Source organism: Cuculus canorus, chromosome 1, assembly GCF_017976375.1.
Source record: "Cuculus canorus isolate bCucCan1 chromosome 1, bCucCan1.pri, whole genome shotgun sequence".
In the NCBI taxonomy this organism is placed as follows: Eukaryota; Metazoa; Chordata; class Aves; order Cuculiformes; family Cuculidae; genus Cuculus; species Cuculus canorus.
The window spans coordinates 76,440,523-76,455,487 of record NC_071401.1 but is presented as its reverse complement, the minus strand read 5'-3'; the positions used below and the strand labels follow the sequence as shown (position 1 = coordinate 76,455,487).

At 37.3% G+C, this 14,965-nt stretch overlaps 1 protein-coding gene across 7 annotated transcripts in view; it reads right to left on the bottom strand.

Moving 5' to 3' along the window:
* The window catches only part of WWC3 (WWC family member 3), a 106,391-nt gene that overhangs the window by 7,620 nt on the left and 83,806 nt on the right, over positions 1 to 14,965 (bottom strand). For 2 of the 7 annotated variants that reach the window (XM_054082120.1, XM_054082206.1), the window contains exons 12-18: positions 10,993 to 11,113; positions 10,160 to 10,234; positions 9,080 to 9,166; positions 6,494 to 6,686; positions 2,309 to 2,476; positions 1,530 to 1,693; positions 275 to 434 (exon numbers count right to left, since the gene is read on the bottom strand). In XM_054082120.1, coding sequence (XP_053938095.1) covers positions 275 to 434; positions 1,530 to 1,693; positions 2,309 to 2,476; positions 6,494 to 6,686; positions 9,080 to 9,166; positions 10,160 to 10,234; positions 10,993 to 11,113 — 968 coding nt within the window. The remainder of the gene's footprint in view (positions 1 to 274; positions 435 to 1,529; positions 1,694 to 2,308; positions 2,477 to 6,493; positions 6,687 to 9,079; positions 9,167 to 10,159; positions 10,235 to 10,992; positions 11,114 to 14,965) is intronic. The other 5 variants (XM_009555947.2, XM_009555946.2, XM_054082448.1 and 2 more) reach the window with 4 other exon arrangements.

Below are 14,965 nucleotides of genomic sequence, written 5' to 3'. Positions count from 1 at the left end.
GGCCACAGTAAAAACAGCTTGCCTTTTGATCTAAAAAAAATAATTCTGCCCAGAAATAACTAGCAAGCAACCACCCACCCCAGCCCTAGAGAAGGCATTTTTAATGACTCAAAAGGCACGTGACTGTCTTGAAGGCAATGCTCATTGCAGGATTGTTAATGTTGTTTCTGATCCTTTTCTCTCCTTATCAATTGGGACTCAACAAGCAGCAGGAGCACGCTGTGTGCGCCAGGCAGCATGGCAGTTTCTGTACTGCAGTGTCTTCTCTCATTACCTTTATTGGTGGAGGCTGCATTTTTCCAGAACTGTACTGGCCTGCTTGAGTTGCAAACATGCGCCCAGCTAACGAATCCCCACAAAATGGCTCGGGATAAGGAGGACTAGTCTGGGTGCAATTACTGCATCCACTGTCAACAGATTCTGCTTGCCAGCTCCTAAAGTCAGAACATCACAAGAATATTTTGGCATTAAAAAAAACCTCAAACTCATGCAGTTATGCATCACGTTTATATTTTTAATCATCCAGATCACTTTGTCATTTTAGACTACTATTTCTCCAATAAAAATACATCATTTCTAAAGGTAGAACATATCCCACTTGCATCTCTGCGGATGCAAAGACAAGCAAACACATTCCAGACCAAAAAAAATACAAAATTACCTTCCCCAATTTTCTTAAAAGTGCATGGTCTGGTCTTTGTAACAGTACTAAGAAAACAATAACCAATAGAAAGATGTAACTCATGTAACAAACTAGAAGTATTATTAATGATGAAATAGTATTGTAATAAACCCTAAAATAGAATCTTAAGATTCATAGAATTATAAAATGGTTTGGGTTGGAAGGGACCTTAATCATCATTCAGTTCTACACCCCTGCCATGGGCAAGGACACCTCCCACCAGACCAGGCTGCTGAAGGCCGCATACAACCTGGCCCTGAACACTTCCAGGGAGGAGGCGTCCACAACTTCCCTGGTCAACCCATGCCAGTGCCTCACCAACCTCATCCTTAAGAATTTCTTCCTAATGTCTTCTCTATATCTTCCCTCTTCTAATTTAAAGCCATTCCTCCTTGTCCTATCACTATATGCCTTCGTAAAAAGTCCCTCTCCAGCTTTCTTGTAGGCCCCCTTCGGGTACTGGAAGACTACTATAAGGTAAATATAAATAAGTAAAAGTCATGTTACGTGTTCACTCCACAAGCATTGCAATAGATATCTTTCTTGGCCAGTTTCCCATGTCACCACACTATTTTACTGTGCTGCTGTACATTTGCCCACTACAGTTGCCTCCCTAGCGAAGTTTGTTCTGTGTAGGGTATTCCATTTCCCAAATCCTCTAAACTCATCCAGCTCCTCAAATAAAGTTTTCTTCTGTTTGCACATCATCACATAACAACAGAATTTTATACTCTTAACAGATCTTAGAATAAGGACCCGCTGTTTCTTCTGCTGTATACCCAGACTATACCCACAGCGTAAATACCACTCCCCTGTTTGATGAAGTATTTAAACTACTTATTTTTACCTTTCTGATATGGCTTCTGCCTGATCTTCCTTTCTTTCCATCTCCAGGATTTCCTCCTCTGTGTACTCCAGTTTCACCCTCTCTTCTGCCAACTCCCTCTCAACTGCTTCCAGCTGGGCAGTTGTCCGTGCTAACAGGGCTGTCACTGCATCCTGAAAGGCAAACTAGACCTCAAATAAAACCACCTGAACAAGCAGTTGTGTTTAAGGTATAATATTCAGAGAAAATAAATTGAAAAAACAAATGCCACTTTATGTTACTAAAACAAATCAAACAAACACAAAATCCTACAAAAACCTCACAAACCCAAAATATCTGTCTTGAATCATCATGTTGAAAAAGTACGTGCTGTTCCACTAATGCAACTTCTCACATAAACCAAACAGACTTTATCTCACTGTGATGCATCATCCACCAAGTTATGTCAGAAAAGACCTATGGAGGTCACCTATTCTGATGTCCTGCCCAAAGAAGGGACAGCTTCATAGCCACATCACATTGCCCAGGGCTCAGTCAAGAGCTGAAAGATCCCCAAGGATGAAAATTGCTCAGCCTTTCTTGACAACACTTTCAAAGATAGTGGCAGACATTTTTAATGAGTTTTAGTAAGTTCTACCAGAAGCGTGTGTAGAAACATACACAGAACGCTATTTCAAGCCTCTGTCTAGGCATGATCTAGCTTTTAATTATTTTTTTAAAAGAAAAGCTACACCCTAGATAAGATCACAACCACCCAGCAGGTCAAATAAAGTATACAAATCATTTTTACAGAGTCATACTGTTTTAACTGTAGTTACATTTCCAGAAGACCGGGGAATACTTTCTTCACACTGGCTTTTACTCTTTACTCTCTGAGGGTCTGAGCCAGTAAACATCTGAACTGAATACCAGTGAAGCTGCATCTCACCAGAATTCTCTGCGTCAGTCAGGTTTATCTGAGCAATGCCCTGCAAACAACAAAAAGTAATGACCACAATAATTAAACATACATTGTGGGACAGACACCTTCTCATTTAAAGAGTAATTAGAACATAAAAACCTCACTTTATCAAATATTAATAGTGTCTCCTAAAAAGAGACAGTTTCGTTCTGTTGTGTTGTGATGGCCAAGATAACAAATTTCTCACCTCTTGCTCACCTCCAGAAAGGATCAGAGCAAATATTCACTTTTTTTAAGCTGAAAAATGAAATCTGTATGACTGATGTAGGTACGATTGTCACAGCTGAGAACTCTTAATATTTTATTTAAAAAAACCAACTTACCCGATTTCTACATTTGCTTAAATTAATAGGACTTTAACAATATTACTTTCATCTGGTTTAGTTTGAGATAAATATATTCTAAGATACCATTTCTTTCTCTGGTCTTCAGAGGCATGTTCCAAAGAAGAAACAAAAAAGCTGTGTAAAACAATTTCTTTTTTTTCTGCCTATTTATATGATAAGGTAGCCTTAAAGCCTTTTTCTACTTTCCAAGCCCTCCTTACATTTCACAAATTCCCGTGAAAGCAGGTTTAATGGAGGCTTCTCACTACAAGTATTCCCAACTTTAAAATAGCTCTGTTGTATTAGCCAAGGGTCACGTAAGAAACTTACAAGTGGTGTTGACTTAAATAAAAAACAGCTGTTAGCAAATCCTTGTCTATTTTTTTAACCAGATCACTAGCTGAAATGACTTTATATTAGCTTTAATACTTTAATTACTGCTTTTGGCTTTATCTGGCTATCTCTACAACCTGTTCATTTCCATGCTAATGGACCACATGCTAAGAATGCATTCATTTATACCACTGGGAAAATCATATAAAAATTGTTTTCATCCTTCACGAAACAAATAGCTGGATGCAATGATTTCAGTTGTAAAGGCAGTAGGAAATGTGTACAGAAACTGTATGCCACCTTTGGAAGTTAAAGAAACAGTTAATTAGAAAACAATATTTTTTAAAAAGCATTGTATTGTTTTTCCAAGATGACTGTTCTCCAGGGCTTGGCTTAAACAGGTGTGTAAAGGACAATGGAGAAAAGTTCTTGAGACTAACAAAAGAATGTCATATTGGGATACAATATGTTACTTAGAAGTCATTTTACGTCAGTATATTGGATGCTACAGAGATGCCTTCTCTTTTATATAAAAAAGAATTATATGTCTCCTAATTATCTACTTGTTCTGACACAGCCTAGGAAAGAAACATGTATCTAATACTCACACCTTTGCATTAGAGTTGGAAAATGTTTAAGACATGCTGGATTTGGTTTCAGAGTAGAGAGGAAAGCTGTTTTCCTGTCACCAACACTGGAAAAAACACGTTGACTCTTTAAAAGGTCCAATGCTGCCCTATGTACCACATTTATTAAGTGGTTAAGAAAGAATGCCAAAGAAGCTCTTACTACAAAGTCAATGACTAATTGGGTATAAAATCACTATTAAACTCAATTAATAACTATCGGTACTGAAAAGACCAGTTAATATTTCATCTCCACCTCAAAAATCGGAGCTTGCTCGAAAGGATGAGGAAACCAAGGTGGAATTGCTAGCAGTCTGTCACGTGCCTGCTCTGACGCATTTGTTAACAACTTGGATGAACAGTGAAAGCATTTATGAATCTCTTGGTGATGTCAAACAGAGGGATTGTAAAATTCTGAGAACTGGATCAAAATATAAAATTATTTTTAAAAAATGGGATGGATGTTCTGAAATAAAGACAAACGTTACACTCAAGAAGAATTCAAATAAATTAAGACACGGGGAATAATTGTTTGGTTAGGACTGTAAAAGCTCAGAAATTAGGAGTGCAACAGCAATGCTATGTGATTGCAAGAGAGACAATCACATTTCTTTGATGCTTTAACAGGAGCTATATATGCTAACTCTGAAAAATAAAAACTCCCTTATCTCAGCATTGATAAGGCTACCAGGGAAGAAATAAGCCAACTTAAAGAAGCAGTTTCAAAAGTTGTAGGAAAGCAAAAAAAGATCTTTCGGGAAGGCAGGGCATTTGAGTAAAAGACTATGGAAATGGAAAGACCATCCCATGAGTTTAGTAGGTTTACTTCTTTATGTAAGTGAAGTGTAGAACTATTTGCCTGAATGTGATGGTAGGGTTTCTTCATTCCCTGATATGGACAAAAATGTGTTTAACCCAGGATAAACTCCAGCCTGGCTTCTGCATTTAGGGAAGCATTTAACTGGCATAATCTAAATCAAAGGGAAGCAGTCATCAAAAACTTCACAAATATACAGTCAAATCAATGGAAAAACCTGTAATCTCAGTGGAAAAGATTTGGAAGACAGTTATAGAGGCCATCACAGCAGTTCCAAAGAGAGGCAGAAAACGGTTTTCCAGTTTGAGAAAATGCTTATTTTCAATTCACAGCAAAACAGGGCAATGATCACAGCATTTAAATACATACTTCAATGAACCTACCTTAAGAAACCATGATATTTTATCTCTCCTTTTGAATGGTATTGTTAACTTACCCTAAAATATGTTGTCAACTACTGTGGACAAATACTTCTAAACAAAGCTACACTATGAAAAAAAAAATTCCCATCAACATAACCTGAACACTTATTTTTTTGCTAATTCAGTAATAGTAAACCTATACTTAGATGCACTTGTGTCAATATAAAGATGCTTTATACTGAAAAAGGCATTTAGCTTCCCAGAGTAATAGGCTATACCAGAATACAGCATCTTACACAAATACATACAACCTGTTCTTGAGATGATTTCTCTTTCATGAGGTTGTAGTGCAAAAACAACAGAACTTCCCACTGCAGACAAGACTTTGGGTCAGCTTCTGTCAACATCAAGACCACTGTTTATATAAGAGTCTACCTAGTTTTAAAGGTGGACTTACAAACAGATTCTTGACTAGATTTGCTCAAAGAAACACCTCTTATCTATATTCTGGTAGGACACAGAGATGCCTGTATCACTTAACTCCTTTGACAGGCTTAAAACAAAGTTTCACTAACCCATTTAACCCCCTTACCAAAAAGCCAGGGTACTGCCTTCAGAACAGCCAAGACAGCAGGCAGATTTAAATAAATATATTTAAATTTGAAGATAGCTAAATTAAATTAACATTTAACACATCTAAAGTTAACAGTGTTAACACATGTAACCTATTTTAACAACTGCTACATTTATTTGAACGCATCTATATCAGATATCTAAATCAGCTTAAAGTAAAAGGTGCAGCAGAAACAGTTGTGGACCACTGTTACCAGCCACAAAGTTAAGATCGATCTACCAGTAGTTTTCTTGGACAACTGTTAGTTAGCAACAAGGGGTTCACATTAGTTGTCTTTTTATTTGGAAACTATTTTACTGATACTGATTCATCACACACACATTACAGTGCTGTGCAGAAACAGAAGTCTTGAGCACACTGTAGTCTAAAAGCTCTTACGTGAAGTCTATGGGGAAAAGTTACATTTTTACACAATGCTTTCCCTCTTGCACCGAAATTTAGCAACAGCAGATTTTTCAGCTTTCCCCAAAGTAGACATTTGAAAGCAATTCATTAAATGAAAAAAAAAAGAATTAACTGTTTATCTACTAAATCCCATAGCAATGAATGCAACTATTAAATCCGTTTTTAATATGCTTCTGCAATATGAGTTAAGTAACAGTACACATAACATTACATAGAATCTTGGAAATAATTAGTGACATTAGCAGAGGTTGAGAATTGAAGCATTTTGAGCAGCGTTGAAAGTAACCTAAACTGCGCATACTTCAACTTTTAAAAAAAAAAATCTTTCACAAATATTTATGTACTTTTTTATTAACACAAAAACAACTACATATGTTAACAGACACATTAACATATGACTCTATCAGCATTTCTTATGGAAAAACAGTCTTCACCTTCTCTTTTCAATCTTAAAAATGATTCCTCAAAACAACTTTAGTTTCTCACATCACAGTGGTTTTAAAAAAAAAACTATCACTTACCAAGAGTTCCTCTTGTTGCTGATGGTCAACTGAACAGATATAGAGTTGTAGTGATTTTAATTTCAAAACACTTGAATGCACAGGAATTCGGAAAACTTCATTAAATATTAACGGAGTTTGGAACTCCAAAGCTTTAGAACAGTAAGTGGTTGGCGTGCCTGACTCAAGTGGTGGCAAATAAACTCTCACATGACTGGAAACAGCAAAACAGACAAATAGCACAAATGAGATAAAGATATTTTGCATTTATCAAAATCAAGCTAGGCAAAAACATCAGTGTAACTCTTGCATTAATAACCTCCTCTGGAATCACCTTGTTACAGGAATTTACTTTGTAGTCTTAAGACGGAAGAACTGCAAAGCTGATTCGGAAACCTGTCCTTTTTCTAATTAATACTGATTTTATTTGAACTTGGTGCTTAAGCAGAGTCACCGAGTGGCACTTGAGATGTCCTGAGGTATCCAAGGCATCTACACGGGGCTAGCAAATATGACATAGGATCTATGGGAGACCTACAGCCCTCCTGAGCAGCAGCAGCTGGAGGCCAGGTGCTATACTAAGCTATTTCAAATGGAAACACATGCCTCTGTTTAGGCAACTGAACTGCCCAATGTTACTGATCCATTTTTTCCTTCCACCTACTAAGCATACTTCCCTTTGCCCCCTGCTGGAAACTCAGCACAAAATGACAGTAAAAGACAACTAAAATCATTGCATCTACCTGCCATCTAGAAAAACAGGTTTAAATATCTGACACTATTGCATTTGAGACTCACAGCCAAAATTACAATCCACAACCATTATAACCTGACAGAAGGCAGCAGAGCCTTCTAGAGAAGGAAACACTAGAGAAGTGTTTGTGTTCTCCTTGTCCTCACCGCTTGTCCAGGCCCTGCAATGTCCTATTTTTTTGCCATACTTTTTGCTTTGTGCCAGCAAACAGCTTCATCTCATGGTCTCGTGAACTATAAAACTAAACTGGGTTAAAAAGCTAACTTTGCAAAAATAAGGCTTAAGGATTAAAACAACACAGCTCAGAGGCTTCCTCAAATTGACTACACAGCTGCATGAGCTCTTATGCCATCACCCAGAAGGGGCTGAAACAGACAGACAAGTAAATGGTTAGAGAAGAACTGGAAGAGATAGCTATGGTGGAACTGCAATGCTGCCACGTGGAACATAAGTTACCTAAACAGCCTCACACGCTTCAAAAAGAGAGCACTCCAGTTCCTCCATTCATTAGCTGCTGCAGGCGACTTCACTCTCCAGTAACTCTGATTCAGTGAACTTACAGTTAAATGAAGAAATTAACTAAAAACTGGCTAAAAGCTTTTGGTAAGATAAACTTCATTTTGACCAAACCAATCAATTGACCCCACAGCCATGCAACTGGTACCAGTGCAAGCAGTTAGCAGAGAGGGATGAGGAACAGAAGTGCCTTTTGAGAGCCCTTTAGACACCTGATTGCCTTGATGACTGTGCCAAACAAACCTTCTAGGGTCTTTTTTTACTTTCTGACTCTACTTGACTTTCTTCAGATTACACTTATGTATTTCTCTAATTACAAGGCAACATGGCCGAGCAGCACATTTTCTCCCTATAGCATCCTCTTGCACTCACACTGAAAACAAAGCATAAGATTGACACTGATATGAAGATTTTCCTCTAGAGGTTTGCAGAGTTAGCAAGACCAAGTGTTCTTAACAAAGACCAACTCATTCAGCAAGAAGCAAGTAAGTTTAAAAATTGCCATGGAATGATATATTACAACACAACAATGTTATCATTCCTCCATTTTCCAGTATTTAAACAATCTCTCACAGAGATAAATATCAATGATCTTCACAGGTCAAATGTCTTTAAAATACGTTAGGATATATACCACTAGATAAGATTGTGTTTTATGGCAACAATGCCATTATTTAAAAAGCATTTATTGGAATAAACTAAGCTGTGCTCAATATAATGCGATACAGAATTTGAAAAAAGCAGCATAGGCCAACAGAGTTTAAAAAAAACCAATTGCTTGTACTGATTCTCAGCTAGCATTTGTGTTAAACTTATCTTTGAAAGGTGTTTCACAGACATTCAAGGAGAGCAGTAATGGCCACAAAGCCCTGCAAATGCCCTGTGTCTTTATTTTTTTTTTTTTTTTTTTTTGGTTAAGATAAAAGGCAAGACTTCTATCTTACTATTTAATATAGATGATGCAGAGGGAATCTGAGAAAATTACACTAAGCTTATCCTGGGATACATCGCAGATAAGCTGTAGAGAAATCATACAAGAAATAATATTTTTGGAACACTGCAGACAATGTAGACATCTTTGGGGCCAGAAGGCACAGGTGACAGACACATGACTTTGACATTTCTGAAATAACTTTTCTGTGCATATTAAACATGGAAGAATATGGCATAGCATTACAGCCTATGCTTGCTACCTGACCATTATTTCCTTAGGTAAACTAAGGGATATCATCCTCTTCAGAAATGCTTTAACCCTGCATGAAAGCAAACACATTTACAGCATTTACAATTGTGGCACAGACAAGCAATGATCAATTTCGGGTGAAATTTAAGCTTACATTTTGCAGTTTTCTTTAACAACTAGATTAGTGAAGTTCTTCAGCTGTACTACGTGCACTAACAGACATTCACTTCCACTGTCATGCCTGTAACATAAATTTCCTGTGTTAGTCACCAAACATCAACACTTTGCTTAAGAGATAGAGATGAAAGACTACAAAGACTTTAAGAATGTAAAAGCATCTTTTGCTGTTAAATAAATCTTTTAAATAAGTTTGAATCAAAAGCAATTGCAGATATAACACTGATAACAGAGCATCACTAATATTAGCTACAGTTACAAGGTTATCACAACTAAGAGTTTTAAAGAATATTCACGTTGAAAAGAATAATATTCCTTACTGTGATAGTGAACAGGTTTTATAAAATACACTCCTTGGTTTAAACATTTACATCGCATGCATGTGTGTATAACATGAGTTACATCAGAAAAATCAGTCTGATTTTTTTCATGGGTTAATGAAAATAAATACAAGATTCTACTCTTCTGCATAAGCATGACTTTTGAAATAAACTAACAAATCTGGTTGAAATTTGAAAACGCTCAACCTTGGGAATTAATTTTCCAAGGGGCAGAGACAATTCTGGAGGGCTGGTATGACATCCTGCCTTGCACTGCTATAATCTGCCCTTCCTCACACCACTCTCACTAACAATAGCATGCCCTAAGCACAGGATTTCAAAGCTGTATTCAGCAGCTGTATTTGTTTCTTGTCACCTGGGACTCTCCTAAAGTAATCTTCCTCTATCCATAATAAAAAGTCAGATCTCACACACAAAGACATACCTCTATATCCATACACTACCTAATGACACAGACAATGAAAATGCTATGAAAGAACAGTCTATCAGCCAGCACTGAAAGGATAACAAATGAACCACAGTTAAGGCAAATTCCCAGCAGCAAGTGGGATGTGACAACTAATCCATACATCCCCTAAACTTCGGCTTTCAGTCCAGAAACTTCTTCAAACTATCCATTGCAGTTAAGTTTATTAAAAGTTAAAAGCCAAAGCCAAGAAAACTAGTAAGTCATTCCTGTGGAGTTGACAGGGAGAAAGAGGAGTAAGACTACTCACAGAAAACCAACGTGTATTTGCGGTTCTTCACTGTTGGCAGCATCACCATAAACTGGCTCTTCCAGATCCTCATTCCTGCAGGAACAGAAAGTACTGTAAACTACATACTGACCTAAGCTGTTAAAACACAATGAAATGAACATTTATTTTCTGATTTATGAATATAAGCAATTGTTTTGTAATAGAGGAGGTACTGGTAATACAGAAAAAACCTGAGATATCTAAACCCACACAGAAGTAGTAATTCAAAGTTTTTAAATATTAATTTTTAGAATACTATTTCCAAGATTTTTATCATAGTTTAATAATTGTGTTCCACTTCTCTTTAACACTCTCAAATCTTATCTTCTTCTCAGCTACTGTTTATTGTGTTAAAACAATTGTATAAAATAACACATCTTTACCCATCCTTCAATCACTTGGTTCACTTACACACTTCTATATTTTCAGCAGTTCATATACATTCTTCCTTGCAGTTATACTTTTACCATATGCTACTACAAATTTTAAGTCACACTCTTTATAATCTTTTTAAAATTGATGGTTGAAATAAAATTAGTGATTTACAATTAGTAAGCTGAGAAAATTATTTTTCAAGGGAAAGTATATGTTGTTGAAATGTTAGAGATAATAAAGCAAAAGGTACTGGGCACTTCTGAAGAAGTGGAACAGGATGTAAAAAACTTCTTTCCTCTAAAACATGCAACCTACAGTCTAACACCACTAACAATTAGCAGTTTTGAAAGCGTATTCAGAAATTCACAACGAATTTTTTTCAGGCCATGTGGTAGAACAGGAATATTTCCAGCTTACTATGCATTTATACATCTGACCTTTTGCTTAAAGCTTCAAACACGCCACTGTCACTAGCCAGTGAATGATCTGAGAGACATGCTGAAACTCGCCTGGCTCTCCTCTCCGATCTTCTACCACTGTCTCCTCGCAGAGTTACAGCTATCATGGAGAAAAAGCGAAGACAATGTCAGCTCAAGGCAATCTCTTAAAAATCAAACAAGAAAAATTTATCGTATCAAAACTAGCAGCAAAACAGTTGGCACAAATGCAGTTCATTACTTTTTCATCTAACTAATTTAAAAACCTAGAATACAATTAATAGGAGACTTTCTGTGGGAGAATTAAGGAAGGAAGTTTGTGGCTAATTTCTCTATTACAAGACAAGGCATAAGCTGACTGCATTGTTATTACAGTGCTTTTCTGGTGGGATAACCTCTCCTGGAGGAAGGCTTGCATTAATTCAGCATAGGTACACACGATATCCTCAACTTCTAAGATTTACCTACTGAATATACAATTGTTTGAAAACACACACAGAGACTAATTCTTTTAAGAAGTTATCTGATAACACAATGGGGGGTTTTGTTCTCATTTGTTTCCTAATACAAAGTTTCAAAGCATACTGTTTATACCATGACATAATAGCAGCTTTTATTTCCAGTCTGAGAGGCATTATACAAAAACCCAAAACATCGCTTTCCAACTCTCTGACCGCTGTTTTTTCAAATTCTTGGCAAATGACTTTGAACACCAATCGAAGGAGGAGGAAGCAACATTCAACAACCCTCTTCCACCCTTCCTCAAATCACCAGCAACACCACGAAAATGATTGCTGAGTCACTATTTAGTTCTAAGTGTATCAACAATAGTGTTGTTATACACCAGGATTTGCACAGGTAAGCAGGTAAAGCAGCTACCAACCCTTCAAGGCACGTGCACAAGTGGTAATGATCAACAATTGTATAGGTAAGGTTTTGACACTTCAATGACAGCTTCTAACCTGAAGTTGTTTTCTTTCCTAGAGAGAACCATTAAACAGACTTGTGGAAATGCAGTTTCTTCACTGTGCAGTGAAGAACTTTTGCCAACTTTCCTCTCTTTTGCTTAAGACCCAATGACTCTCCTTAAAGCAGAAAAGCAACAGCAAAGAGATGCCGCTTCAGAGGAAGGGGAAGCACGTTATTTGCTTCTACCTATGCTCAGAAACTTGAAACAGACAGCATGGAAGTATTCCTAGTTTTAGCAGACAGCACTTGCAGTAGCACAGTGCACATCACACTGGAGGTAAGCACCAGCTAACATTTACTACTTACTATCCCTGAGTGAGGATGAAACGTCTCACTCAAAGTAACAACGCATTAAGTATCTCTGTTACACGTTATCTTAAGGCACCAGAAGTAAAATACTGATACCTAAAATCACAAAGTTTCCTTCAGCAGAGAGCCAGCCAACAGTCTGAGCTCGACCTGCAGCTCCACCTGTAGAACCCAGGCTGAGGTACACACAAGTGCACCACTCCTTTGCATGGGAACCACCTCAGCTCCCACCCAAGCACCACCAGCACAGAACATCAGGACCTGAGGCTTGATTAAAAATCCCCCAAAATTAATACAACCACACTGCTGCTGTCAACAGAAGTGTCTGGCTAATGTTAGCTTTAACCTGCTCTGGGACTGGCAGACAGGATGCACTGAGCTCAGCAGTCCTGTGCTAGCCTGAGAAATATTCCTTTTATCAGGGCACCAACAAAACAAAATCCCAAAAGATATTAAAAAAACCCCCACCACGGGGTCCTGTTCGGAGCTAAAATTCACTGGTTCTGTCCCAGAATGCATCAAACCACACACCCACACCCACCCCTCCCCCCCAACAAAAAAAGATGTCCCATAAACTGGACAAAGCTAGTTTTCGTCCTTTTGGATCCATAAGTAGCCCTACAGACCTCCTCTCCAAATTTCACTGAAGGATTTAGCCATCCTCAGCTATGTAGCAAATGTAGCTCCCTTTTCTACCCAAATTACAGCACCCTGTCTTTACTGTTCATCACACAAAATGAGATCAAAGCTCTAGTACACCCAAAGAAAGCAAAGAAACTGTGTTTGAACAACGGTTTCTTCCATAACACTTGTAAAAAACGGTGGGTTTGTTTCATTTTGGTTTGGTTTGGTTTTTAAGAACTTTTTATTTCACAAGCCCACCTCCGTGAGCCCTGTCACTGAGTATTTACGCAGAATCAAAACAGTCTGTAGGGACATTTTCAGTATTAAAAGTTCCCAATAATTTGACGTCACTCGAAAGAGCACAAACTTCACAGAAATGTATAATTTTTTATACAATATTGCTTCTATAATTTCTGTACTAATTTCAACAAGTTACACTAGAATGAGTTCTTTTTGCAAAAAAGCCTTTCGCTCACCCTTTTACGTGAGCATTCAGTATAGATGTAGGAGACAAAAGACCTCCTGGGCTCCCTCCTTTGGAGCTTCATGTTCCCTATCTGTCAGAAAGGAGAAATTGGTCTTTCGCACTCATATATATAACATCATGAAAAATTGACATGTTCAAACAATGTTGTAACTTGACAACGATTTGCCTGCAGGCCGTGGAAGCCTGCAGGCACCCGATAATACCTGGATAATCCCAGAGAACTTAGGAGAGATGCAAACGTCAAAACATGCTCTTGACTACGGGAAAAGAAAAGGAATAAAAAATAAAGAAAGAAAAAAAAGCAGGAAAAATTGATCAAGAAGAAAGATAGATTTTTGTTTAAAAAGAACAAGGTTTAGCACAGGTCCTTCCAATGCTGGAAGCTAAAGAACTGTTTGAAAATAAAGTTTCTAAGATAGATCACTAGCGAAATCAGTGAACAAAATGTATGAATTTCCATAACTACTGGGTGCCAAAGCTTGATAAACATGAGAACCCTGATTAAAAGAATATTCTCAGGTGTCATTAGCTGAAAAAGCGAACTTCAAAGGGGAATTCTGGTATCCAAGATTTCATTAGCTAAAAAATGCATAAATAAATCCAAAGCATGTTTCACAAGCTTAAGAGACTACAAATACCACGTCAGATCAAAATGCACTAATAAAAAAGTCAAACACTCTCATAAAACTAAATCAGAGTCAGAAACAGACCTTACCTACCATGATGCTGTCAGGCATTACTACGGTATAATAATGCTGAAACTCGCAGAACGCTTTTTCCAGGAATTTAACTACAGCCATGAATATACGGTTTAGTTGACATAGCAAAAAATTAAGTATGCCACAATGATTAAACAGATACAGCACAATATCAAACAAACCCAAATGTAGCAAAATCTTGTTTCTTCACATGCAACATTTAAAAAGAAAAGAAAAAGAAAAAACCAACCACACTTCACACACACAAAAAAATCACACTGGGAATTACAAGCAAAACCAGCACAATAAGTAACTTCAGGTTCACTTACAGTGAATTTTTCTGTTGTGCAGCATGAGAAACAAGACAAAATAAAAAGCACACAATGATAAATCATCTTTTAGACCTATGACAATATTTTGAGAGATTATTTAGGCATTAAAGAAAACTTGAAAGAACATTTTAGAATAAAAAGGAAGAGATAGTGAAGATACTGAACTCCAGTATTATATTAACATGTTTCCTCCCACTCCCTGCTTTATAAATACAATGGATTTAACCTATCATGTGCATTCCTCCATTCACACACGCTGGCATATCTCATCGTATGTCTCTGTGATAGATGCAGAACAATAAAACAGCAGATCAGCTATAGAACATCAAAACTGCAGTTCCTAAAGAACTCCTTGAACTTGCTAAAGCACCGCTTCAGTGCAAAGCATGTGCTGTTTATTCGGTGTCGACCCTCATGGATATTAGAATTGGCAAAAATTACCTCATGTTTTGTCCAGTGAAAGAATAGGCCAAAGATTTGTCCCAAGCTGATACTTACTGTTTTTCCAGCATCGCATTATGCTACCGGACCATTGGGTGGCAGCAGCAAAGCAC